The sequence below is a fragment of the Convolutriloba macropyga genome, chromosome 6 (assembly GCF_964194025.1).
Source record: "Convolutriloba macropyga chromosome 6, txConMacr16.3, whole genome shotgun sequence".
Classification (NCBI taxonomy): domain Eukaryota; kingdom Metazoa; phylum Xenacoelomorpha; order Acoela; family Convolutidae; genus Convolutriloba; species Convolutriloba macropyga.
Genome location: NC_134473.1, coordinates 63,803,579 through 63,830,380, shown reverse-complemented (window position 1 = coordinate 63,830,380; position 26,802 = coordinate 63,803,579). Strand labels below are relative to the sequence as shown.

At 32.7% G+C, this 26,802-nt stretch overlaps 1 protein-coding gene across 1 annotated transcript in view; it reads right to left on the bottom strand.

The window, feature by feature from the left end:
* The window catches only part of LOC142341857 (helicase ARIP4-like), a 56,732-nt gene that overhangs the window by 10,078 nt on the left and 19,852 nt on the right, over window positions 1–26,802 (bottom strand). The window contains exons 6-9 of the mRNA XM_075393124.1: window positions 17,838–18,529; window positions 12,637–12,955; window positions 10,533–10,727; window positions 9,457–9,604 (exon numbers count right to left, since the gene is read on the bottom strand). Of these exons, the coding sequence (XP_075249239.1) occupies window positions 9,457–9,604; window positions 10,533–10,727; window positions 12,637–12,955; window positions 17,838–18,529 (1,354 nt within the window). The remainder of the gene's footprint in view (window positions 1–9,456; window positions 9,605–10,532; window positions 10,728–12,636; window positions 12,956–17,837; window positions 18,530–26,802) is intronic.

Sequence of the window (26,802 nt, the reverse complement as noted above, 5' to 3'; positions counted from 1 at the left end):
GACCACAACAAGAACAAAAAACTATAAAATGAACTTTCATATTTTGAAAAGAATGTGTCAAAATCATAAAAACGACTGCTCTAAACCCAGGCGACAAATTCAATTAACTTTTTTCTCATTAGCAGCTGATGAAACCTGTCATAAATTACACTAAAAAAAGCGAACAAAAAGTTACACTAATTTTTACGATTAAATTCATCTTTTTAATTTTTTACACTAATTTTTTTACGATTAAATTCATCTTCCTTGTCAACCTTCATTACCTGTCATTAGTGAGAATAAGTGATAACAAGCAATAAGTACAGCAAACATGCAAACCTAAAATCATACAATTTTTTGAAAACTAGCAGCGTATAGATCATAGAAAACAAAAGCAATAACCTGAGACAATAAACAGGATTGATCTACGCATCCATAGCAATTGATGAGATCTGTCATGAACGAAACTGAGACAAAAGAGTCAAAAATCAAAACCAATAAACTGAAACAATGAAGTCGATCAGTTTAATCTCCATTAGGTACCTATGAGCCCTTTTCCCAATAAGATGAAATGATCAGAAAACGCCTCAAAGAATACACCAGAAACTCAAAAATACACTAAAAAATTTTTGGAAACGAATAGTGTCAAAACCACGAAAACCACTAGCTACAGACTCAAACTACTATTAAAGACATCAAGAGAGTTCTACAGACTCAAACTACTATCAAGAGAAGAAACACTGAAAACAGAAGTCAAATTGACGCGCCCATCAAACAAGATAGAAATTTACAGAATGTGTTTAAGAGAAATAAAAAAAAGACGCCGCGACTCATATCAGCCGAATGTAAGAATGAACAAATGCTTATTTGAAGTGAGAGCGTGACATCACCAGTCAAATCAAATCTATCACAAGAAATCAAAACAAACCTAGCAAAAAAAGTACAAAAAAATTCAAAAAATTTATTAATTAAACAAAAAATTATACCTAGAGACAACTAGGAATGGATTTGAAAAACTCTTGAGACACAGAAGCCAATAAACAATGAAAGCAGCTGTTAAATTTCCGCAGACGAAGAAAAAATGGGGCGTGGCATATTGGGCAAAAAAATGTTCAGGCAATATTAATTCGGCAAAAATTTTCAACTTCTATTATTTCGAAATTAGGCAAAATTACTTGGAAAAATCAAGATGTGAACTTGAAAATCAACTTGACAATAGAAAATACTCAGTATTTATCTCATCGTTCAAAAAGCTGTACAAAGAGTAAACTTGTACGTCATTTTAACTCGCTTCTCTTGGTGCTGCCCGGCAACCAACTTAAAAAACAGGAAAAGAAATCAAAAAAGTAAAAATACAGCCAGCAGATTGTCGGAAAACAGCCGCCGTCGACCCATTGACGACCGCCGGGATTGAAAAAAAAACATACCCAGCAGATTGCCGGAAAACAGCCGCCACTGATTCTCATAACACCGATTGGGATTGCTGGCACAGAAAATTTAGCCGACAAATTGCCGGAAAATATCCACCGTTGACCCACTTGACGCACATTGGGATTGAAACAAAGAGAGAAAAAAACTTGAGAAAAATTAACAGAATTTTTCTAAAAGTCAAATAGTTCTTGTTGGTGAGTAAATTTTGCATATTCGGTTAGATTTTAAAGTTACACTTGATTCAGCCTCTATACTCAATGCTATTAAGCAAAATATTAATGCCAGCTAGCAATTGCTTGAATGAACTTTGATAAGCCTACGCATTAAGAATTAATGGCGGCGTTTTATATAATTATCATATTCGTTTTGATTTTGTTCTTTTGACTCTGACCGTATTCACTACCTTACGTAATTCAATACGTGAAAGAAATCAAAATCAAAATCCGTTCAGTTGAAACAGTGAGTGAAGTAAGTCAGAAATCAAGCGTAAAAATCGTGATATATGCAAAACGAAAAAAGTGATCAAAGGTAAAGCGAATTTAAAACAAGGAGAGCACCTAAAAATAGCCTTTTAGAGGCTGACAGCGGCTATTAATAAGGAGACAATTGCTTGTTGCACAAAACATTTTTGAAGTGCGAACTATTTTGACAGGATTTGCAGTTGTATACTCCCATTTCTTAATGAGAGGATGCCGGGCATTATACCTATGGTTTCATACCGTTTCTAATTCTGATTTCGTTTAATAAAACTTACTTTGTTCATTTTGAATTTCTCTGCACACTAACCTCTGTTTAACCAATTAATAGAGCATAAAACTAGCGCTAGTTATAAAAGCAATAAGTATTAGCGGAGGTAACTAAGATTTAAGAATAAAGTTCAAGTAACGCGCACCTAAAATGGGGCTTATGAGTTTATCTCGTTTCTATTTTGATTTTAGTTTTCGATAATGACAGCGTTCACTTTAGATTGGTTTGCAGACAAACTGAAGTTGATGGCCCTACATATCGTTAGAATGGGGCAGAGTACAACAATCTAGTAGCAGACAATGGCAGACAAAGAAAGAAGGGGCAAAAACAAAATTGAAAACAGAAATTTTCTGAAAATCAATTGAGTAAAAGCAAAAAAACACAGAACTTTATTCAAGAATCCTTAATCGCAGTGAACTAAAAAAACTTAAGAAGTCGTAAACTTTATTTTAGCAGTTCCATTTAGAGGACTACAAATGAACGCAAGATACACATATTCATTTCAAACAATTTAAAAAAGGGTATCTCATTCAATAAAAATTAGCCAAAAATTGAATCCGAAATAACCAAATTTACACTGCGCTAAAAAGTCCATGAGAACTGCACTCTTGTTAGAACTAGTGAAAAGAACAAGAAAAAACTAAAAAATGGAATATCATATTTTGAAAAGAATGTGTCAAAAAAGGATGTGTCAAAATCATAAAAACGACAGCTATAAACCCAGGCGACAAGTTCAATTAACTTTTTTCTCATTAGCAGCTGATGAAACCTGTCATAAATTACACTAAAAAAAGCGAACATAAACTACACTAATAAAAAGTAAATCAATATTTCCAAAAAAAGATTAGCTTATTTTCCAACATCAACAATATAAAAGTCAACAAAAGCATTAGCGACGAACTGAATTTTTTCGATTAAATTTATCTTCCTTGTCAACCTTCATTACCTGTCATTAGTGAGAATTAGTGATAACAAGCAATAAGTACAACATATACACTCAAAACTAAAATCATAATTTTTTTTTGAAAACTAACAGCGCATAGATTATAGTAAACAATAGCAATAACCTGAGACAAATAACACGATTGATGTAAGCATCCTTAGCAACTGATGAGATCTGTCATGAATGAAACTAAGACAAGAGAGTAAAAAAATGTCAATACCATTAAACTGATACAATAAAGTCGATCAGTTTAATCTACATTAGGAACCTATGAGCCCTTTTCCCAATGTGATTGATTCATAAAAAAACAAACGCGTCAAACAATACACGAGAAACTCAAATATTCACTAAACATTTTTGGGTACGAATAGTGTCAAACCATGAAAACCACTAGCTACAGACTCAAACTAATAATTAGGTTGATAACACTCTTAGTAGCACCCAAAAACACCTGTCATTAATCATATTAAGCAATAGGACATGAGTAATCTTTTAAAAAGCGGGCGAGATTCAAATATTTACTAATAATTTGTCAGTTGGTGATAAACAAGTCAACAAGCAGTGTCACGGTCAAAAACGCTATAGCTGCCCCTTGATGGACTCAAGCAATTGCAAATAGGCACAAATAGAAAAGATAAGTATCATTTTATCAGCACACAAAAGAACAAACACTGAACAGAGAAGTCAAATTGACGCGGCCATCAAACAAGATACAAATTGACAGTCAAAAGTATTTCCATTTTGTGCAGTTTCATTTATATTATTGCACAACTACACATAATTCGGCTAAATTCAAGACTGTTATCCTAATATCATGACCACTAACGATTCTGATAAGCTAATTCAGTATGGCTCAATGATCGGGCAATAGGATAGACAAACTTTTATGGTGCAACAACTTCAAATTGGGGAGGGGTTTTATGTTAGGTCAGCGCTAAAAACCGGTTTTATGAATGATCGGAATGCAAACCACTAGAAATCGAAAGTCAAGAGTGAAAACTCACTCAAGAAGTGACATCGCGAGAATGTTCCAGAAGCAGTTTGCCGGAAAATAAACGCGATAGTCGCTTGTGGCCTTCCATGGAATTGAAACAACCGAAGTTGTAAGATAGACAGATTAACTACCAGTCCTATAACAAACAACTGCACTTTTTGGGTTAGATTCGAACTGTCATTTTTATGGCACACATACGCTCAATAAGTAAAAAGCCCTAATAGAGCTTTTTCAAAATTAATATTTCAAATCAAAACTTCAAGACTCGACTACTCAAGAATTAGGGCATAAACGTTCGGCACTACTTAGATGCACACTATTGATCTTTAACTAAAAAATGTTCAAAAAATTTAAAGATGATTAAGTGATATCACAAGTCATTTTTATTAAGGGAAGTCACGCAATTGACCTAAAATAAGAACAAATGCCGTCAAGCACACAAAATTTAAGTACGAAGAAGTAGAAGTCACTGATATTGAAAAAGTCAATGCTCACAAAAATCATAGATGGAGACGAGTTGAAAAACCACAATGTCCCCTATAAGAGCCGCAATCGCTTCGCAGCTATTAAAAACGGTCAAGCTACATTTTTCCACAAAAAGTCACGCATATTTACAATTGCTTCAAATTTCTATCGAGAATTTCTAACAAAAAAGGCACGCACGTTTACAATAATTGCTTCAAATTTCATGCGAGAGCAATTAAAGTATTGCCTGCTTTATACTGCAAAGATACGCATGTTCAGAAATTTGAAATCAACTGAATTCTTGATATTACTTTATAGCGCATTTTCTACATTTCGAGTAGAACCTTCAAAAAAAGGTTGAAAGTTTGTCCAATTTTCAAAATAAAAGCCGAAAAAAAGTTGCGAATCGAGTTTTTGCGTAACCAATTGCCTAAAAAACCACTATCGGAAAAGCTAAATTCGCCCAAAAAATTTTAGGGTGAAACAATTTTGGTTTTCAAAAAACTAAAAAATAACTGAAAATCAATGTCAAAATGCCGCATGTGAACAAAAAACCATTAAAGAGAATTGGAAGTTTGGTTCAAAAAAAACTATGCCTAAAACGAACTATGAATTGATTGAGAAAACCATTTAGAAGAAAATCCGATTCAAAAAATCATGGAAAAAACAGTAAAAGTCAAAGTGGAACGAACGCGTCTAAAAATACGAGAAACTCAAAAACTCACTAAAATTTTTTGGGTAGGAATAGTGTCAAAGCCATGAAAACCACTAGCTACAGACTCAAACTATTAATTAGGTTGATAACTTCCTTATTAGCACCCAATAACACCTGTCATTAATGATATTAACCGATAGGACAAAAGTAATCTTTTGAAAAGCGGGCGAAATTCAAATAATTACTAATAGATTGTCAGTTGATAATAAACAAGTCAACAAACAGTGTCACGCTCAAAAACGCTATGGCTGCCCATTGATGAATTCAAGCAATTGCAAATAGGCACAATTAGAAAATGTAAGTATAACTTTATTAGCACTCAAAAGAAGAAACACTGAAAGAGAAGTCAAATTGACGCGGCCATCAAACAAGATACAAATTGACAGTCCTTCTCCTACGTATTGTCAAAAAATCTTTATTTTGTAAAGTTTCAGTTAGATTATTGCACAACTACACTTAATTCGGCTAAATTCAAGACTGTTAACCTAATATCATGACCACTAATGATTCTGATAAGCTAATTCAGTATGGCTCAATGATCGGGCAATAGGATAGACAACCTTTTATGGTGCAACAACTTCAAATTGGGGAGGGGTTTTATGTTAGGTCAGCGCTAAAAACCGGTTTTATGAATGATCGGAATGCAAACCACTAGAAATCGAAAGTCAAGAGTGAAAACTCACTCAAGAAGTGACATCGCGAGAATGTTCCAGAAGCAGTTTGCCGGAAAATAAACGCGATAGTCGCTTGTGGCCTTCCATGGAATTGAAACAACCGAAGTTGTAAGATAGACAGATTAACTACCAGTCCTATAACAAACAACTGCACTTTTTGGGTTAGATTCGAACTGTCATTTTTATGGCACACATACGCTCAATAAGTAAAAAGCCCTAATAGAGCTTTTTCAAAATTAATATTTCAAATCAAAACTTCAAGACTCGACTACTCAAGAATTAGGGCATAAACGTTCGGCACTACTTAGATGCACACTATTGATCTTTAACTAAAAAATGTTCAAAAAATTTAAAGATGATTAAGTGATATCACAAGTCATTTTTATTAAGGGAAGTCACGCAATTGACCTAAAATAAGAACAAATGCCGTCGAGCACACAAATTTTAAGTACAAAGAAGTAGAAGTCACTGATATTGAAAAAGTCAATGCTCACAAAAATCATAGATGGAGACGAATTGAAAAACCACAATGTCCCCTATAAGAGCCGCAATCGCTTCGCAGCTATTAAAAACGGTCAAGCTACATTTTTCCACAAAAAGTCACGCACATTTACAATTGCTTCAAATTTCTATCGAGAATTTCTAACAAAAAAGGCACACACGTTTACAATAACTGCTTCAAATTTCATGCGAGAGCAATTAAAGTATTGCCTGCTTTATACTGCAAAGATACGCATGTTCAGAAATTTGAAATCAACTGAATTCTTGACATTACTTTATAACGCATTTTCTACATTTCGAGTGGAACCTTCAAAAAAGGTTCAAAGTTTGTCCAATTTTCAAAAAATTAAAAGCCGAAAAAAAGTTGCGAATCGAGTTTTTGCGTAACCAATCGCCTAAAAAACCACTATCGGAAAAGCTAAATTCCCCCAACAAATTTTAGGGTGAAACAATTTTGGTTTTCAAAAAACTAAAAAATAACTGAAAATCAATGTCAAAATGCCGCATGTGAACAAAAAACCATTAACGAGAATTGGAAATTTGGTTCAAACAAAAAAAACTATGCCTAAAACGAACTATGAATTGATTGAGAAAACAATTTAGAAGAAAATCCGATTCAAAAAATCATGGAAAAAACAGTAAAAGTCAAAGTGGAACGAACGCGTCTAGAAATACGAGAAACTCAAAAACTCACTAAAATTTTTTGGGTACGAATATTGTCAAAGCCATGAAAACCACTAGCTACAGACTCAAACTATTAATTAGGTTGATAACTTCCTTATTAGCACCCAATAACACCTGTCATTAATGATATTAACCGATAGGACAAAAGTAATCTTTTGAAAAGCGGGCGAAATTCAAATAATTACTAATAATTTGTCAGTTGGTAATAAACAAGTCAACAAACAGTGTCACGCTCAAAAACGCTATGGCTGCCCATTGATGAATTCAAGCAATTGTAAATAGGCACAATTAGAAAATGTAAGTATAACTTTATTAGCACTCAAAAGAAGAAACACTGAAAGAGAAGTCAAATTGACGCGGCCATCAAACAAGATACAAATTGACAGTCCTTCTCCTACGTATTGTCAAAAAATCTTTTTTTTGTAAAGTTTCAGTTAGATTATTGCACAACTACACTTAATTCGGCTAAATTCAAGACTGCTAACCTAATATGACCAATAATGAATTCTGATAAGCTAATTCAGTATGGCTCAATGATCGGACAATAGAATAGACAACTTTTTCTGGTGCAAAAACTTTAAACTGGGGAGGGGTTTTATGTAAGGTCAACGCTCACAAACGGTTTCATGAATGCTCGGAATGCAAATCACTAGAAATCGAAAGTCAAGAGTGAAAAATTCACTCAAGAAGTGACATCGCAAGAATGTTCTAGAAGCAGTTTGCCGGAAAATAGCCGCGATAGTCCCTCGTGGCATTCTATGGAATTGAAACAACTAAAGATGTAAGATAGATAGATTAACTACCAGTCCTTTAACAAACAAGTGCACTTTTTGGGTTAGATTCGAAGTGTCATTTTTATGACACACATACGCTCAATAAGTAAAAAGCCCTAAGAGCTTTTTCAAAATTAATATTTCAAATCAAAACTTCAAGACTCGACTACTCAAGAATTAGCGCATATACGTTCAGCACTACTTAGATGCACACTATTGATCTTTAACTAATAAATTTTCATATATTTTAAAGTTGACTAAGAGAGTTCAGAAGTCATTTTTAGTGAGGGAAGTCACGCAATTGACCTAAAATTAGAACAAATGCCGTCACGCACACAAATTCTAAGTCCAAAGAAGTAGAAGTCACTGAAATTGAAAAAGTCAATGGTCACAAAAGTCATAGAAGGAGACGACGAGTTGAAAAACCACAATGTCCCCTATAATAGACGCAATCGCTTCGCGGCTATTAAAAACGGTCAAGCTACATTTTTCCACAAAAAAGGCTTACACGTTTACAATAATTGCTTCAAATTTCATTCGAGAGCAATTAAAATCTTGCCTGCTTTATACTGAATAGAGACGCATGCTCAGAAATTTGATATCAACTAAATTCTTGATATACTTTATAGCGCATTTTCTACATTTCGAGTAAAACCTTCGAAAAAGTTTTAATATGTTTGTCCAATTTTCAAAAAATTGAAGGCCGAAAAAGATTTGCGAATCGAGTTTTTGCGTAACCAATTGCCCAAAAACCACGTTCGGGAAAGCTAAATTTGCCCAAGAAATTTTTGGGCGCAACAATTTTGGGTTTTACAGAAATTAAAAAATAACTGAAACAATGTCAAAATGCCGCATGTGAACAAAAAAACAACTAGCGAGAAAGCAAATTTTTGTTCAAACACCGTTTTCTCACTCTACTTTAAAATTTTCACACCGCAAAACCACTTGCTTTTTCGCTCCACTTCCTGTTTCGGCGTGACCAAAATCACTACTCGAATTTGACTTCAAAAACCAGGAAAATGTGTGAACAGATCATAAACAGACAGCGCCCCAATACAATTCAAATTCTTTGAATTGCAAAAAACAAACACAGCAGCGCTATAATAGCCGGCTGAGAAGCTGAGGCGGCTATTAAAAACAAGAGAAGGCCAATAATAGCTTCGCTCAGCTACAGCTATGGCAGCTAATAAAAGCATGAACTTGGAAAATGATAGCTGTATGTAATAGTGTCCGTTTTAGAGCTAATAACTTTTACACGTAAGCAAAATCAGTGACTACTTGTAGAAAGGATCTATTCTGTCCCCCCGAGCTTAGAGGGCTTATATCTTTTACGCCCCCAGGTGCAGGTGCTATTTTTTTACATAGTAATGTGCTATATAACAACATATAATTTGTAACTGGGGGGCGTAAAAACACTTGGGGGCCAGAACAGAATAGATCCGTAAAACAAGGGTTACGAGCTAGAACGAAACGTCGAACAAAGAAGGAGGTACATTTGTTAAGCATAGAAAACGAAGACAGTCTATTTGTGATGAAGCAGATAGTATTACCTTGCAAGAGAGGGTCATTGTACTTGTTGAGGGAGATGTTGTGATCAACTACGTCTTTCTCTTCTTCGAAGTCCAACAGTTTCTCTACTTCGTTGCGAGTGAGAAAGATCTGTGGATTCAACTCGTCAACAATACGCTGCGACATTCCCTACAACATAAACAAGAGTACACTTAACGCAGCTGCTTCTTTTCCCCGCGAATCTTTGAACATTTTTTGATAGACAAGGGCACAAAATAATGCGCGTTTATTCTGTCTAAACAAAACAATGCTCATTTTTACGCGCAAATAATGATTTGCATAATCTAATAAGAGGTGGGAAAAGACATTACAAACATGATAAAGCTTATTTGTCAACAAAAGCCATATTTCAGCAACCAAAAAACTTAGCTAATCATTATCTATGTCTACAAGGTTGCTCGATTTGGAGCCACAAATCCAGTGGAACGAAAACTAATATCTTTCCAAGACATTCTGATTTTCTTTACCAAACTTTGAATACCTCGATGAGAAATTTGACGGACGTCTAGGTAAGATCTTGATAAAATATCTGTTTTCTTGAAATACATGCAACGATATGACACGTTCATATCAGACCATTAGGAGCTTTTAAGTTTTCTTATATGTGATAAATTTCTTATATATGGATAAAAACTTACATGCAGAAGAGTCGTCGACAGTCACTTGTGAAAGGCAATCATCTACTCTTATTATTAATACTATCTATAATAAAAATGTGACCGGCTCAAGATGACAAATCAAAAGTCCTGTTTAGTTAACTCTGCCAACAACATCAACAAAAATTCAAGACTCATTACACTTTGTAATTAGTACATACATGAAAACCCAAATTCAGCAAGAGTACAAAAATGAAGGCAATCATGAGTACAACACAGCTGCATGAATACTTAGTAAGTACCCGGGAGTAACCAGGGAGAACTCACATCTTCCGTCCTCGTCAAAAAATCCTCGGTTACCAATAATCTTATCAAGATTTAATCAAGATGATCCCAGCAAGATTTGATCGAGATACCTCGAGTTTAGTTTAGCTGGGACTGAAAAAGGGAAGCAGTTATACCTGTTTGGAGACTTGTCGATCGTACATGCGTTTCTCCATAGTGTTGTTTGCCACCAGTCTGTAAATGAAAGTGGGTCTAGTCTGTCCATATCTGAACACACGGCACACTGCCTGCGCATCGTGGCATGGATTCCAGCACACATCCATAATGACAACTCTACTGGCACTCACCAGATTGATACCCAGACAGCCGGCCTAAACATACCAAAAGTTACCCAATATTTTCGAGCTTTTCCTCATCTATTCTTACGCTCTGGTCACCTATAATGGAGTCACCTGGGACCTTTTAATGACCTAGCAAGTGTGATGTTTCTGTTGGAGCTTGGTGAAGTACATTTATGCTCAAAACTTACTAGAAAATATCATTATTCGTACTAACTCCGACAAACAACTTTTACTTTTATTCGTTGCATCAAAATGGTGTAGAAAAAATTTAAATTTGATTCACCTTATTCGAAAATGTTCACGAGAACAAGATTTTGGAGTAGGTGAACTCCAAACTCTTGATATTGTGAATATTCTTTTTTACAACCATGGATTGCAATAATTTATATTTGATTGATCAAATGAAGGGCATACTGAAAAGCATATTGGTATTAACCTCATACCTGTCCTCTTAATCAAATGGAGTATTGTAAAATGCATCGTTCAAAAAATATTTCTCTTATCCAGTCTCACAGTAATATATTCGGCAATTATGATCAAATCCTATTAATAGTTTAGAGAAACTACAATCAGCCCCCATTAATCATCGGCTACCAGTTGCAGTTTTAAAACCGCGACGCACCCAAGATAAAGTACCCCAAGATAAGAAACATACCAGGCAGATTGCCGGAAAATAACCGCCGTTGATTCCAATAAGCATGATTGGGATCGAAAGAACAGAAGATATTGAAAAAAAAAAATTTTGTACAAAAACATTTTTTAAGTCCGATTTATTTTGATGGCATTTCGTAGTTGAACATAACGTACTTCTGTTTCTTAGAGAGAGGCTACAGGGGCTACTATCAATACCAATAAGCATTAGAGATGGTAACTAAGACTTATAGGAACGACGTTCAAATAGCGGGCATCTAAAATTGGGATTTATGGGTTTATCCCGTTTCTACTTCTGACTTCAATTTTTTATACTGACTCTGTTCATTTTGAATTGCTTTGCTGAGCAACTGATGTTCAAAATCACTTTTAGCAGAATGAGAGAAGAGAGAAACTAGCCTAGAGAAGTCAAAAAGATTTCACGCAAAATGTTGAAAAAGCGGCAAAATGAGGTAAAGCGAAACATTTTTTTATTCGACGAAAAAAAAACTTAGCAGGACAAGTCCTGACGTACAATTCAAAGAATTTTCATTGACTAAACAGAAAACTAGACCTAGCAAGGACTATCAATGGATTGGGAAAAGCATTCGAAAAATCCGAAACAAAAAATCGAAAAAAAACAGTAAAAATCAAAGTGAAATTGCCGCATGTGAACAAAAAACCACTAGCGAGAAAGCGAATTTTTGTTCAAACACCGTTTTCTCACTCTACTTTAAATTTAGAGCGAAAAAATTTCACGCCGCAAAACCACTCGCTTTTTCGCTCCACTTCCTGTTTCGGCGTGACCAAAATCACTACTCCAATTTGACTTCAAAAATCTTGAAAATGTGTGAACAGATCTTAAAAAAAAGACAGCGCCCCAATACAATTCAAATTCTTTGAATTGTAAAAATAGGAGCGCTATAATAGCCGGCTGAGAAGATGAGGGCGGCTATTAATAAACAGACTAACGTCGGACAAATTTCTCTCGAATGAGAGGTGAGGCAATTTAAAAGTGTTAATGCTTCCGTTTCTCAGCCTAGATAATTTATGGGTTCGAAAAAATTCCGATAAAAGAGGGGTTCGAGGCCGCGACCTCCGGATTACGATACTGCAGCATTACCCACTCTCTCGCCAATATTTTTTCCATAATTTTCCTTATTTCCAATCACTCAGATTGCACGTACATTGTTTCGGCCGGCTAGACTTTTAAACGCTTGAAAATGGGTAGCAAATAGCGTAGAAACAATGTCGGAGCACTGTTCAACGTCAACTCACGCTAGTATTGTTATACTTTGCCAGTGTTAACCTTGGTCGATAGCAGAAATAGCCACGGCACATTCCCTTCACCTGAGGTCATCTGGTTGCTTTTCCTTTCTCGACTTTCCTCATCAACGATGCCTGTTTTGCCACACGTCTTCCTGTCAGAATCTAAACTCTGGTTGAACTTGTTGATCATGTGGCCTCGATCTGTGGCTGATGTCTCGCCGTCCAGACGGAAGTAGTCTCGGTTGCGTTGCCAAATGTGACTTGTGTTAGGAACTGTACACTTGGCCAGACACTGTTCAATCAGAGACAGAGTGCCCAGACTTTGACTGAACACTAGAACTCGTTCTCTTCTCTCCACGCTACAACATACAAAACCTTGTCGCTGTTTTGTACCATTTGAATTTTCAAACTTTTAGTTCAATTTCAGATCTTTAAAAACCAATTGCGGACCTAGCTTCATTCATAACTAACCGACTGATAATGACTGTCGATAACAGGAAAATCGCAGCCAGCTTGACCGGGAGTCTCTAATCTCAAATTGAATTATTTTTAATTATTTTAAATTGAATTGACTTAGATCGAATTATGACTTTGAATTATGACATTAGATCGAATTAATGACCACTTAACCGAGAAATCAAATTTAATATGATTTGTAATATGCTCTTTCCAATAGCAGCCGCTGAACTTCTTGATTAGCAGAAATCAACAGATCATCAACACAAATCAACAGACGTGGAAAAGCTGTACAAAAACCGAGACAGGTGGGAGAAAAAAATGAAACGACAAAAAACTAGCAATAAAAATTATAACCGTAAGAACACCTCAAGTCAAAAGCCGACTGAGTAAATAATACTGCCGATTTACAAAGCAGAAAAACAGTCATTTCGCATAATAGCCCCTCCAGCCAATTATAGCCCCCAATTATTGTATACGGTTATGGGGCATACTAAGCTTGTAGGGGGTGGGAGGCTCTAATGGGTAAAAAAAAACAATGCGCCCCTTGGAGTCGATAAAAAATTATCACGAGATCAATAACGGCTTCAGCTATTGTTTCCCCGCTAAAGATAGCCTGCAAATAGCCGCGGTTGACCCCGCATTGAACATCGTCATTGAAAAAAAATATCAAGAAGTTTTTAATTTGGTGTGCAGTTTCAGTTACATTATAAAATTATACATTATTCAGCTTCTGAATTGATCACTATTAAACTAAATACTAACGCACGATAGCTGTTGCTCTTTTGGCCCTGACTGTATTTAGTACATTGCATAATGCATTAAAATAAAACATTTAAAATCCATTCAGTTGAAACAGTGAGCGAGGTAAGTCAAATGTGAAAGTATTGACGTATGTAAAACGAAAAACGTGTCCGAAAGGTAAAACGAATTACATAAAAATAGCAGGACAAGTCCTGGCCTACAACTCAAAAAAAATGTTGTTTACTCACCAAAAAATCAAGCCCATAATGCACTACGCTTGGATTGGAAAAACCATTTAGAAAAAAATCCGATCGAAACATTGAAAAAACAGTAGAAAACAAAATCAAAAAGCCAAAAACAAATTTTTGTTCAATCATCATTTTCTCAATCTACTTCAAAAAGTGAGAAAATTTACGCAAAACAAATTTCCATCTTTCGCAACTTTTTCGCTCCACTTCCTGTTTTGGCGTGACCAATATCATTAATTCAATTTGACTTCAGAAATCATGGAAATGAATGAACATATCTTAACTAAAGATGGCTATCAAAGCATCTAATAGCACAAACAGTAAAATTTAAACGTTCCTCTTCTTCAGTGTCAGAGCCATTAAAAGAATAACCTCTGAAAAACGTTCACAATACGCGCCCTTCAAAGGCATACAAAATTTAAACGTTCCTCTTCTTCAGTGTCAGAGCCATTAAAAGAATAACCTCTGAAAAACGTTCATAATACGCGCCCTTCAAAGGCATACAACATTTTCGAAGAAAACCAATGAAAACAAAGTGGTAGGATAAGAAGCTTCATTTGTCTCTGGACCACTAATACCGTTTACCACCATTAAAACCATTCACCACATCAAACCATCTACCAACAGAAATCGCATGATTCCCAACTAAAAACATTATAGAAAATCAATTATGCCTAATTACAAAGGTTCATCAGATGTCATTTGACAAAAAGCAAAGAATCATTTAGATCTCACTAAAAAGCCGGAGTATTTTCCTTAATAATACTGAAATAAAAACAAGAACAGCAAATACGGTTAAAACTCAAAAATTTACTGAAAAGGTATGAAAAATGAGTCAAGTTCACAAAACTCAGGAGCGCAAAAATCAAGACCTACGTAAAACGCCCCATTAGAAAGCCGAAAAGAACTGTTAAGACTAAGAAACAGCGTATCAAAAGAGCAAATGAGGTCAAATCTAAAAAAAAACGATAACCTCAAAAAGTTTCCAGTCAATCATACCCTCAGCTATGAACTGAAAACATAAAAAATTAACAAAACCCTCATTAAAAAGCCGAAAAGATCTCTAATTATTGACCGTAATCCACAAAACATCAAAGTCAAAATACGTGCAAATCTCTTGCAATTAGTCTAAGAAGTTTTATGCAAAAAAAAAAACAAAAACGTATGAAAAGAAATCGGTCAATGCTTTCATTCAGCCCTCCCAGAAAGCTGATAAGATTAGGAATTAATAAATTTAAGTGAAGAATAACAAAAGCAGGCATATTGTCGGAAAAAAACCGAGACAGCTTTCAAGATCTGCTGTCTCAAAAAGATAAACCTAGCCGGCAAATTGAGCTGGAAAATAGCCACAGTCGACGTGCTCGACGCACATCGGGGTTGAAACAGGAAAAGAAAAAAGGCGATAAAATTGACAGAATGTTTTCCTAAGTTTCAAAAAGTTTTAATTCGGTGTGCAGTTTTAGTTATGTTCTAACATTATCGTTAATTTAGTTTCTAAACTGAAAGCTATTAAGCTTAATACTAAACTCAGCTAGCAATCGCTCTAATTGACCTAATGCGCTATGAGTTAATGACCGGGCTTTATCAGTTTATCCCGTTTTTTTTTTCATTTTGCTCTTTTGACGTGACTGTATTCACTACATTGCGCATTTCAATTCGTTAAATAATACAAAATCCATTCAGTTAAAACAGTGAGTGACGTTAGACATTAGTCAAACGTGGAAACCTTGGCTTATGTAAAACGCAAAACGCGACCAAAAAGTAAAACGAATTTAAAAAGAGAGCGCCTAAATAATAGCCGTTGAGAGGCTGACGGCGGCTATTATTAAAAAAAATAGAAGAGACGAACAGACGAAGAGAAATTAAAGAGGAAAAACACAGAAAAAGAGAAATTCCTCGTTTATTAATTGCTTGAATTAACGTTCCAGCAATGTTTTTATCAATTGCTTGAATTAACGTAATTAATTGCTTGAATTTTTTTAATTAATTGCTTGAATTAACGCTTTTTAATTAATTGCTTGAATTAACGTAAATAAGTCACTTTGAAAGTCACGTGTGAATAGAAACTAATGACCTAAATATCAGGAAAAACTCGCTTCACTTGAGTAGAAATGAGTTCACGCATGCAATTGTCAAAATTGCATGAATGAACAAATGCAGATTCCGACTTATCGTGACGTCATAAGGTCTAACAAAAATCCTGACAATAAAAACTATGAGAAGGCAAATAATAGCCCCAGCTATCATTTTGCGGCTATTTATCATTAAAGACATTACGTGACAGGACAAAAATAAATGACTAAAGTCGGGGAAATGTTCTTAAACGACCGGCGAGCGGTTGGCTTCGGCTGTAGCCAGCTGGGGGCTTAGGGATGCTCGCAATAGGGGGGGTGACAGGAGTGCGCGTGTCGGGGGGGGGGGGGAAGCGTTGGGGGGGGGGGGGGGTCAAGCAATGGGGGTAGGGCTGCGAAGACTAGATTAGAGTGGGGTTCAAATCGACAGGCGGAGGAGGGTGGACAATGGGAGGGTTGAGGGGGTAATGGGAGCCGTGTGACTGATGGGGTCAAATATTTAAGATTAAAACCCTTCACACCATGGAGTTGTCTCTTCAATAGTTTTGATGAATAGCATTCTTGGAGTATAGCAAGGCTTAGAATAGAACTCAATGCCCTTCGAGTTTTACCTGTTCATCCCGTTTATGCGGTCAAACGAAAAATCGGTCAAGCAAAAAACCCCGTAAAAAGACCATAGGACTAATAACGCTACAAACCTCGATTGAGAGCAATTAATAAAAATAAACCGACTAACGTTGGATGAATTGCTCTCGACAGGCTGGGAGCAATTTAATTTAGGGGTGCAGCCTAGAAATTTTTGAGTCCAAAAACTTCGACGTGATATGGGTTCAAACCATCGCCCTACATTAGCAGTCAGACTTCTTCTACTAGGCTACAACGACGTTCTTAATCAACCAATAACAACCGATATTAGCAACAAACCTCATTTCAGAGTTAGAGCAATTGAAATCTGTCAAAATCAAAAAGGGACGCTTGAAAAAGTCACTTGGGAAGTCAGAAAATGTTCCAGAACAAAAGCGGAAGATTGGTCAAGTAAAATTTTTGCGAAAAAGAACAACACCGTTTGCAATAATTGCTTCTAACTTCGTTCGAGAGCAATTAAAAACAACGAAAATAACCAACTAACATCGGGCGAACTGCTCTCAAACAAACGGCAAGCGGCTGGCTTCAGTAGTAGCCACCTGGTGCTTATGAATGCTATTATTAGGGGATGGGGTGATCGGAGTGGGTGTGTGTGGTTCAAGCGAGGAGGGGCAGGTTGCGAAGGCTAGATGAGAGGGGGTTCAACAGTTGGACAGTGGACGAGGGCCGAAAGTGTGACTGTTGAGGGGGGAGGATGATGGCGGCGAGGGGGGTTCAAATTTTAAGATTAATAGCCGTCCTTGACACCACGAAATTGTCTTCACACCACGAAAACATTTTTGGTGAACCGCATTCTTAGAGTATGATCTAAAGTCAAATGACTCAATAAAAAGGTTTTGCTTAAAAGACATACACGATTACAATATCAGCTTCACACTTCATTCGAGAGCAGTTGGTAATGGCCGAAAACGTTGATCAAAAAGTCAAATCGGTCAGAAAAAACTAAACCAAAGACAGCATTAAAATAAAAGGAAAAATACCTATTGATGTTTTTTGTAGCTAAACTTAAAAGCAACTTACTTGAACTCAGTGGTCATTTCAGAAATGCAAACAGGAGCTTAAGAACGGCTAATTACCTCAGACGAATAATTTCAAGCAGCAGAAGCATTTTGGGTCCATCGTTGATATTTCCCGGCTTGTACTGATTCATCAGGTTCTCGGCCCACAGGTAGTCTATAGGAGCCCCTCCTCTGCTCGACCCGCCCTCCTGCTCCAACATTGCCTTGTATAACACATCGGGGTGGTTCCAGATCTTACACAAGGCGCCGAACGCTCGGATAGGATTCAAACTGGCCTCATTACATCCGGCCATCACTGCGCCATTCGTACCGAATCCCGGACCATTGGTTGCGTTTCCACCTGCTTGGAATGTATTCATAATATCATCGCAATTAGCGCCGAAAGACGAGAACTCAGAATGTTGAGGCGCGGATATGGCATCACCTCCGCCACCTCGCCGACGTACATAATTGAGATAGCTCCTGTACAGTTCCCTCTGAATTGGACTCATCCTGATTAAGACTATGAATTCTGTCTTTTTAGGTAGTGCCTTTATGAGGACTGAGTGGCTTCTGCGGAGAACAAACCCCCTCAGGAGACTCGTGAGCACGTGTGACCTGTACTTCATCAGTTTGATATCTTTAGCAGTACTGTCAACACATTGGCCGTTTGAAATTGGTCGCTCGAACATGTTGCTGAACTCAACTTTGCTTCCAAGATAGTTGGGCCGCACAAAATCCACCATACACCAGTACTCTATCAGATTATTCTGAAACATCAAACTCCAATTTCAAAAATAAACCGATCAAGCGAAAAACGGCCAAGCGAAAATTGTGCATTTAAAATACACATGTTTACAATAATTGACTCAGATTTCGAGAGCAAATAAAAAACACGAATTGCTCTCAAATGACTGGCAAGCGGTTGGCTTCTTCAGTAGCTAGCTACTCTTTAGGGAGGATAGCTTTAGCTTAAAAGCGGCGGGGGGGGGTGAAGTGGGGTCAGAACTGTTTTCTCCAGTGTCTTCCGGTAGTTTCAAGTGCCATAGAGGGCATGCTATTGATTTGTTTTAAACCGTCTCAAATTTACTTGTTTTAAACCATTTCAAATTTACTTGTTTTAAACCGTTTCAAATTTACTTGTTTTAAACCGTTTCAAATTTACTGGTTTTAAAGCGTTTCAAACTTACTTGTTTTAAACCGTTCCAAATTTACTTGTTTTAAACCGTTTCAAATTTACTTGTTTTAAACCGTTTCAAATTTACTTGTTTTAAACCGTTTCAAATTTACTTGTTTTAAACCGTTTCAAATTTACTTGTTTTAAACCGTTTCAAATTTACTTGTTTTAAACCGTTTCAAATTTACTTGTTTTAAACCGTTTCAAATTTACTTGTTTTAAACCATTTCAAATTTACTTGTTTTAAACCATTTCAAATTTACTTGTTTTAAACCGTTTCAAATTTACTTGTTTTAAACCGTTTCAAATTTACTTGTTTTAAACCGTTTCAAATTTACTTGTTTTAAACCGTTCCAAATTTACTTGTTTTAAACCGTTTCAAATTTACTTGTTTTAAACCGTTTCAAATTTACTGGTTTTAAACCGTTTCAAATTTACTTGTTTTAAACCGTTCCAAATTTACTTGTTTTAAACCGTTCCAAATTTACTTGTTTTGAACCGTTTCAAATTTACTTGTTTTAAACCGTTTCAAATTTACTTGTTTTAAACCGTTTCAAATTTACTTGTTTTAAACCGTTTCAAATTTACTTGTTTTAAACCGTTTCAAATTTACTTGTTTTAAACCGTTTCAAATTTACTTGTTTTAAACCGTTTCAAATTTACTTGTTTTAAACCATTTCAAATTTACTTGTTTTAAACCGTTTCAAATTTACTTGTTTTAAACCGTTTCAAATTTACTTGTTTTAAACCGTTTCAAATTTACTTTTTTTAAACCGTTTCAAATTTACTTGTTTTAAACCGTTTCAAATTTACTTGTTTTGAACCGTTTCAAAATTACTTGTTTTAAACCGTTTCAAATTTACTTGTTTTAAACCGTTTCAAATTTACTTGTTTTAAACCAATTCAAATTTACTTGTTTTAAACCGTTTCAAATTTACTTGTTTAAAACCATTTCAAATTTACTTGTTTTAAACCGTTTCAAATTTACTTGTTTTAAACCGTTTCAAATTTACTTGTTTTAAACCGTTTCAAATTTACTTGTTTTAAACCATTTCAAATTTACTTGTTTTAAACCGTTTCAAATTTACTTGTTTTAAACCGTTTCAAATATACTGGTTTTAAACCGTTTCAAATTTACTTGTTTTAAACCGTTTCAAATTTACTTGTTTTAAACCAATTCAAATTTACTTGTTTTAAACCGTTTCAAATTTACTTGTTTAAAACCATTTCAAATTTACTTGTTTTAAACCGTTTCAAATTTACTTGTTTTAAACCGTTTCAAATTTACTTGTTTTAAACCGTTTCAAATTTACTTGTTTTAAACCATTTCAAATTTACTTGTTTTAAACCGTTTCAAATTTACTTGTTTTAAACCGTTTCAAATTTACTTGTTTTAAACCGTTTCAAATTTACCTGTTTTAAACCGTTTCAAATTTACTTGTTTTAAACCGTTTCAAATTTACTTGTTTTAAACCGTTTCAAATTTAGTTGTTTTAAACCGTTTCAAATTTACTTGTTTTAAACCGTTTCAAATTTACTTGTTTTAAACCGTTTCAAATTTACTTGTTTTAAACCGTTTCAAATTTACTTGTTTTAAACCGTTTCAAATTTACTTGTTTTAAACCGTTTCAAATTTACTTGTTTTAAACCGTTTCAAATTTACTTGTTTTAAACCGTTTCAAATTTACTTGTTTTAAACCATTTCAAACTTACTTGTTTTAAACCGTTTCAAATTTACTTGTTTTAAACCGTTTCAAATTTACTTGTTTTAAACCGTTTCAAATTTACTTGTTTTAAAACGTTTCAAATTTACTTGTTTTAAACCGTTTCAAATTTACTTGATCTAAACCGTTTCAAATTTACTTGTTTTAAACCTTTTCAAATTTACTTGTTTTAAACCGATTCAAATTTACTTGTTTTAAACCGTTTCAAATTTACTTGTTTTAAACCGTTTCAAATTTACTTGTTTTAAACCGTTTCAAATTTACTTGTTTTAAACCGTTTCAAATTTACTTGTTTTAAACTGATTCAAATTTACTTGTTTTAAACCGTTTCAAATTTACTTGTTTTAAACCGTTTCAAATTTACTTGTTTTAAACCGTTTCAAATTTACTTGTTTTAAACCGATTCAAATTTACTTGTTTTAAACCGTTTCAAATTTACTTGTTTTAAACCGATTCAAATTTACTTGTTTTAAACCGTTTCAAATTTACTTGTTTTAGACCGTTTCAAATTTACTTGTTTTAAACCGATTCAAATTTACTTGTTTTAAACCGTTTCAAATTTACTTGTTTTAAACCGTTTCAAATTTACTTGTTTTAAACCGTTTCAAATTTACTTGTTTTAAACCGTTTCAAATTTACTTGTTTTAAACCGATTCAAATATACTTGTTTTAAACCGTTTCAAATTTACTTGTTTTAAACCGTTTCAAATTTACTTGTTTTAAACCGTTTCAAATTTACTTGTTTTAAACCGTTTCAAATTTACTTGTTTTAAACCGTTTCAAATTTACTTGTTTTAAACCGTTTCAAATTTACTTGTTTTAAACCGATTCAAATTTACTTGTTTTAAACCGTTTCAAATTTACCTGTTTTAAACCGTTTCAAATTTACTTGTTTTAAACCATTTCAAATTTACTTGTTTTAAACCGTTTCAAATTTACTTGTTTTAAACCGTTTCAAATTTACTTGTTTTAAACCGTTTCAAATTTACTTGTTTTAAACCGTTTCAAATTTACTTGTTTTAAACCGTTTCAAATTTACTTGTTTTAAACCGATTCAAATTTACTTGTTTTAAACCGTTTCAAATTTACTTGTTTTAAACCGTTTCAAATTTACTTGTTTTAAACCGTTTCAAATTTACTTGTTTTAAACCGTTTCAAATTTACTTGTTTTAAACCGATTCAAATTTACTTGTTTTAAACCGTTTCAAATTTACTTGTTTTAAACCGTTTCAAATTTACTTGTTTTAAACCGTTTCAAATTTACTTGTTTTAAACCGATTCAAATTTACTTGTTTTAAACCGTTTCAAATTTACTTGTTTTAAACCGATTCAAATTTACTTGTTTTAAACCGTTTCAAATTTACTTGTTTTAAACCGTTTCAAATTTACTTGTTTTAAACCGATTCAAATTTACTTGTTTTAAACCGTTTCAAATTTACTTGTTTTAAACCGTTTCAAATTTACTTGTTTTAAACCGTTTCAAATTTACTTGTTTTAAACCGTTTCAAATTTACTTGTTTTAAACCGATTCAAATTTACTTGTTTTAAACCGTTTCAAATTTACTTGTTTTAAACCGTTTCAAATTTACTTGTTTTAAACCGTTTCAAATTTACTTGTTTTAAACCGTTTCAAATTTACTTGTTTTAAACCGTTTCAAATTTACTTGTTTTAAACCGTTTCAAATTTACTTGTTTTAAACCGTTTCAAATTTACTTGTTTTAAACCGTTTCAAATTTACTTGTTTTAAACCGTTTCAAATTTACTTGTTTTAAACCATTTCAAATTTACTTGTTTTAAACCGTTTCAAATTTACTTGTTTTAAACCGTTTCAAATTTACTGGTTTTAAAGCGTTTCAAACTTACTTGTTTTAAACCGTTCCAAATTTACTTGTTTTAAACCGTTTCAAATTTACTTGTTTTAAACCGTTTCAAATTTACTTGTTTTAAACCGTTTCAAATTTACTTGTTTTAAACCGTTTCAAATTTACTTGTTTTAAACCGTTTCAAATTTACTTGTTTTAAACCATTTCAAACTTACTTGTTTTAAACCGTTTCAAATTTACTTGTCTTAAACCGTTTCAAATTTACTTGTTTTAAACCGTTTCAAATTTACTTGTTTTAAAACGTTTCAAATTTACTTGTTTTAAACCGTTTCAAATTTACTTGATCTAAACCGTTTCAAATTTACTTGTTTTAAACCTTTTCAAATTTACTTGTTTTAAACCGATTCAAATTTACTTGTTTTAAACCGTTTCAAATTTACTTGTTTTAAACCGTTTCAAATTTACTTGTTTTAAACCGTTTCAAATTTACTTGTTTTAAACCGTTTCAAATTTACTTGTTTTAAACTGATTCAAATTTACTTGTTTTAAACCGTTTCAAATTTACTTGTTTTAAACCGTTTCAAATTTACTTGTTTTAAACCGTTTCAAATTTACTTGTTTTAAACCGATTCAAATTTACTTGTTTTAAACCGTTTCAAATTTACTTGTTTTAAACCGATTCAAATTTACTTGTTTTAAACCGTTTCAAATTTACTTGTTTTAGACCGTTTCAAATTTACTTGTTTTAAACCGATTCAAATTTACTTGTTTTAAACCGTTTCAAATTTACTTGTTTTAAACCGTTTCAAATTTACTTGTTTTAAACCGTTTCAAATTTACTTGTTTTAAACCGTTTCAAATTTACTTGTTTTAAACCGATTCAAATATACTTGTTTTAAACCGTTTCAAATTTACTTGTTTTAAACCGTTTCAAATTTACTTGTTTTAAACCGTTTCAAATTTACTTGTTTTAAACCGTTTCAAATTTACTTGTTTTAAACCGTTTCAAATTTACTTGTTTTAAACCGTTTCAAATTTACTTGTTTTAAACCGATTCAAATTTACTTGTTTTAAACCGTTTCAAATTTACCTGTTTTAAACCGTTTCAAATTTACTTGTTTTAAACCATTTCAAATTTACTTGTTTTAAACCGTTTCAAATTTACTTGTTTTAAACCGTTTCAAATTTACTTGTTTTAAACCGTTTCAAATTTACTTGTTTTAAACCGTTTCAAATTTACTTGTTTTAAACCGTTTCAAATTTACTTGTTTTAAACCGATTCAAATTTACTTGTTTTAAACCGTTTCAAATTTACTTGTTTTAAACCGTTTCAAATTTACTTGTTTTAAACCGTTTCAAATTTACTTGTTTTAAACCGTTTCAAATTTACTTGTTTTAAACCGATTCAAATTTACTTGTTTTAAACCGTTTCAAATTTACTTGTTTTAAACCGTTTCAAATTTACTTGTTTTAAACCGTTTCAAATTTACTTGTTTTAAACCGATTCAAATTTACTTGTTTTAAACCGTTTCAAATTTACTTGTTTTAAACCGATTCAAATTTACTTGTTTTAAACCGTTTCAAATTTACTTGTTTTAAACCGTTTCAAATTTACTTGTTTTAAACCGATTCAAATTTACTTGTTTTAAACCGTTTCAAATTTACTTGTTTTAAACCGTTTCAAATTTACTTGTTTTAAACCGTTTCAAATTTACTTGTTTTAAACCGTTTCAAATTTACTTGTTTTAAACCGTTTCAAATTTACTTGTTTTAAACCGTTTCAAATTTACTTGTTTTAAACCGTTTCAAATTTACTTGTTTTAAACCGTTTCAAATTTACTTGTTTTAAACCGTTTCAAATTTACTTGTTTTAAACCGATTCAAATTTACTTGTTTTAAACCGTTTCAAATTTACTTGTTTTAAACCGTTTCAAATTTACTTGTTTTAAACCGTTTCAAATTTACTTGTTTTAAACCGATTCAAATTTACTTGTTTTAAACCGTTTCAAATTTACTTGTTTTAAACCGATTCAAATTTACTTGTTTTAAACCGTTTCAAATTTACTTGTTTTAAACCGTTTCAAATTTACTTGTTTTAAACCGATTCAAATTTACTTGTTTTAAACCGTTTCAAATTTACTTGTTTTAAACCGTTTCAAATTTACTTGTTTTAAACCGTTTCAAATTTACTTGTTTTAAACCGTTTCAAATTTACTTGTTTTAAACCGATTCAAATTTACTTGTTTTAAACCGTTTCAAATTTACTTGTTTTAAACCGTTTCAAATTTACTTGTTTTAAACCGTTTCAAATTTACTTGTTTTAAACCGTTTCAAATTTATTTGTTTTAAACCGTTTCAAATTTACTTGTTTTAAACCGTTTCAAATTTACTTGTTTTAAACCGTTTCAAATTTACTTGTTTTAAACCGTTTCAAATTTACTTGTTTTAAACCGTTTCAAATTTACTTGTTTTAAACCATTTCAAATTTACTTGTTTTAAACCGTTTCAAATTTACTTGTTTTAAACCGTTTCAAATTTACTGGTTTTAAAGCGTTTCAAACTTACTTGTTTTAAACCGTTCCAAATTTACTTGTTTTAAACCGTTTCAAATTTACTTGTTTTAAACCGTTTCAAATTTACTTGTTTTAAACCGTTTCAAATTTACTTGTTTTAAACCGTTTCAAATTTACTTGTTTTAAACCGTTTCAAATTTACTTGTTTTAAACCATTTCAAACTTACTTGTTTTAAACCGTTTCAAATTTACTTGTTTTAAACCGTTTCAAATTTACTTGTTTTAAACCGTTTCAAATTTACTTGTTTTAAAACGTTTCAAATTTACTTGTTTTAAACCGTTTCAAATTTACTTGATCTAAACCGTTTCAAATTTACTTGTTTTAAACCTTTTCAAATTTACTTGTTTTAAACCGATTCAAATTTACTTGTTTTAAACCGTTTCAAATTTACTTGTTTTAAACCGTTTCAAATTTACTTGTTTTAAACCGTTTCAAATTTACTTGTTTTAAACCGTTTCAAATTTACTTGTTTTAAACTGATTCAAATTTACTTGTTTTAAACCGTTTCAAATTTACTTGTTTTAAACCGTTTCAAATTTACTTGTTTTAAACCGTTTCAAATTTACTTGTTTTAAACCGATTCAAATTTACTTGTTTTAAACCGTTTCAAATTTACTTGTTTTAAACCGATTCAAATTTACTTGTTTTAAACCGTTTCAAATTTACTTGTTTTAGACCGTTTCAAATTTACTTGTTTTAAACCGATTCAAATTTACTTGTTTTAAACCGTTTCAAATTTACTTGTTTTAAACCGTTTCAAATTTACTTGTTTTAAACCGTTTCAAATTTACTTGTTTTAAACCATTTCAAACTTACTTGTTTTAAACCGTTTCAAATTTACTTGTTTTAAACCGTTTCAAATTTACTTGTTTTAAACCGTTTCAAATTTACTTGTTTTAAACCGTTTCAAATTTACTTGTTTTAAACCGTTTCAAATTTACTTGTTTTAAACCGATTCAAATTTACTTGTTTTAAACCGTTTCAAATTTACCTGTTTTAAACCGTTTCAAATTTACTTGTTTTAAACCATTTCAAATTTACTTGTTTTAAACCGTTTCAAATTTACTTGTTTTAAACCGTTTCAAATTTACTTGTTTTAAACCGTTTCAAATTTACTTGTTTTAAACCGTTTCAAATTTACTTGTTTTAAACCGTTTCAAATTTACTTGTTTTAAACCGATTCAAATTTACTTGTTTTAAACCGTTTCAAATTTACTTGTTTTAAACCGTTTCAAATTTACTTGTTTTAAACCGTTTCAAATTTACTTGTTTTAAACCGTTTCAAATTTACTTGTTTTAAACCGATTCAAATTTACTTGTTTTAAACCGTTTCAAATTTACTTGTTTTAAACCGTTTCAAATTTACTTGTTTTAAACCGTTTCAAATTTACTTGTTTTAAACCGATTCAAATTTACTTGTTTTAAACCGTTTCAAATTTACTTGTTTTAAACCGATTCAAATTTACTTGTTTTAAACCGTTTCAAATTTACTTGTTTTAAACCGTTTCAAATTTACTTGTTTTAAACCGATTCAAATTTACTTGTTTTAAACCGTTTCAAATTTACTTGTTTTAAACCGTTTCAAATTTACTTGTTTTAAACCGTTTCAAATTTACTTGTTTTAAACCGTTTCAAATTTACTTGTTTTAAACCGTTTCAAATTTACTTGTTTTAAACCGTTTCAAATTTACTTGTTTTAAACCGTTTCAAATTTACTTGTTTTAAACCGTTTCAAATTTACTTG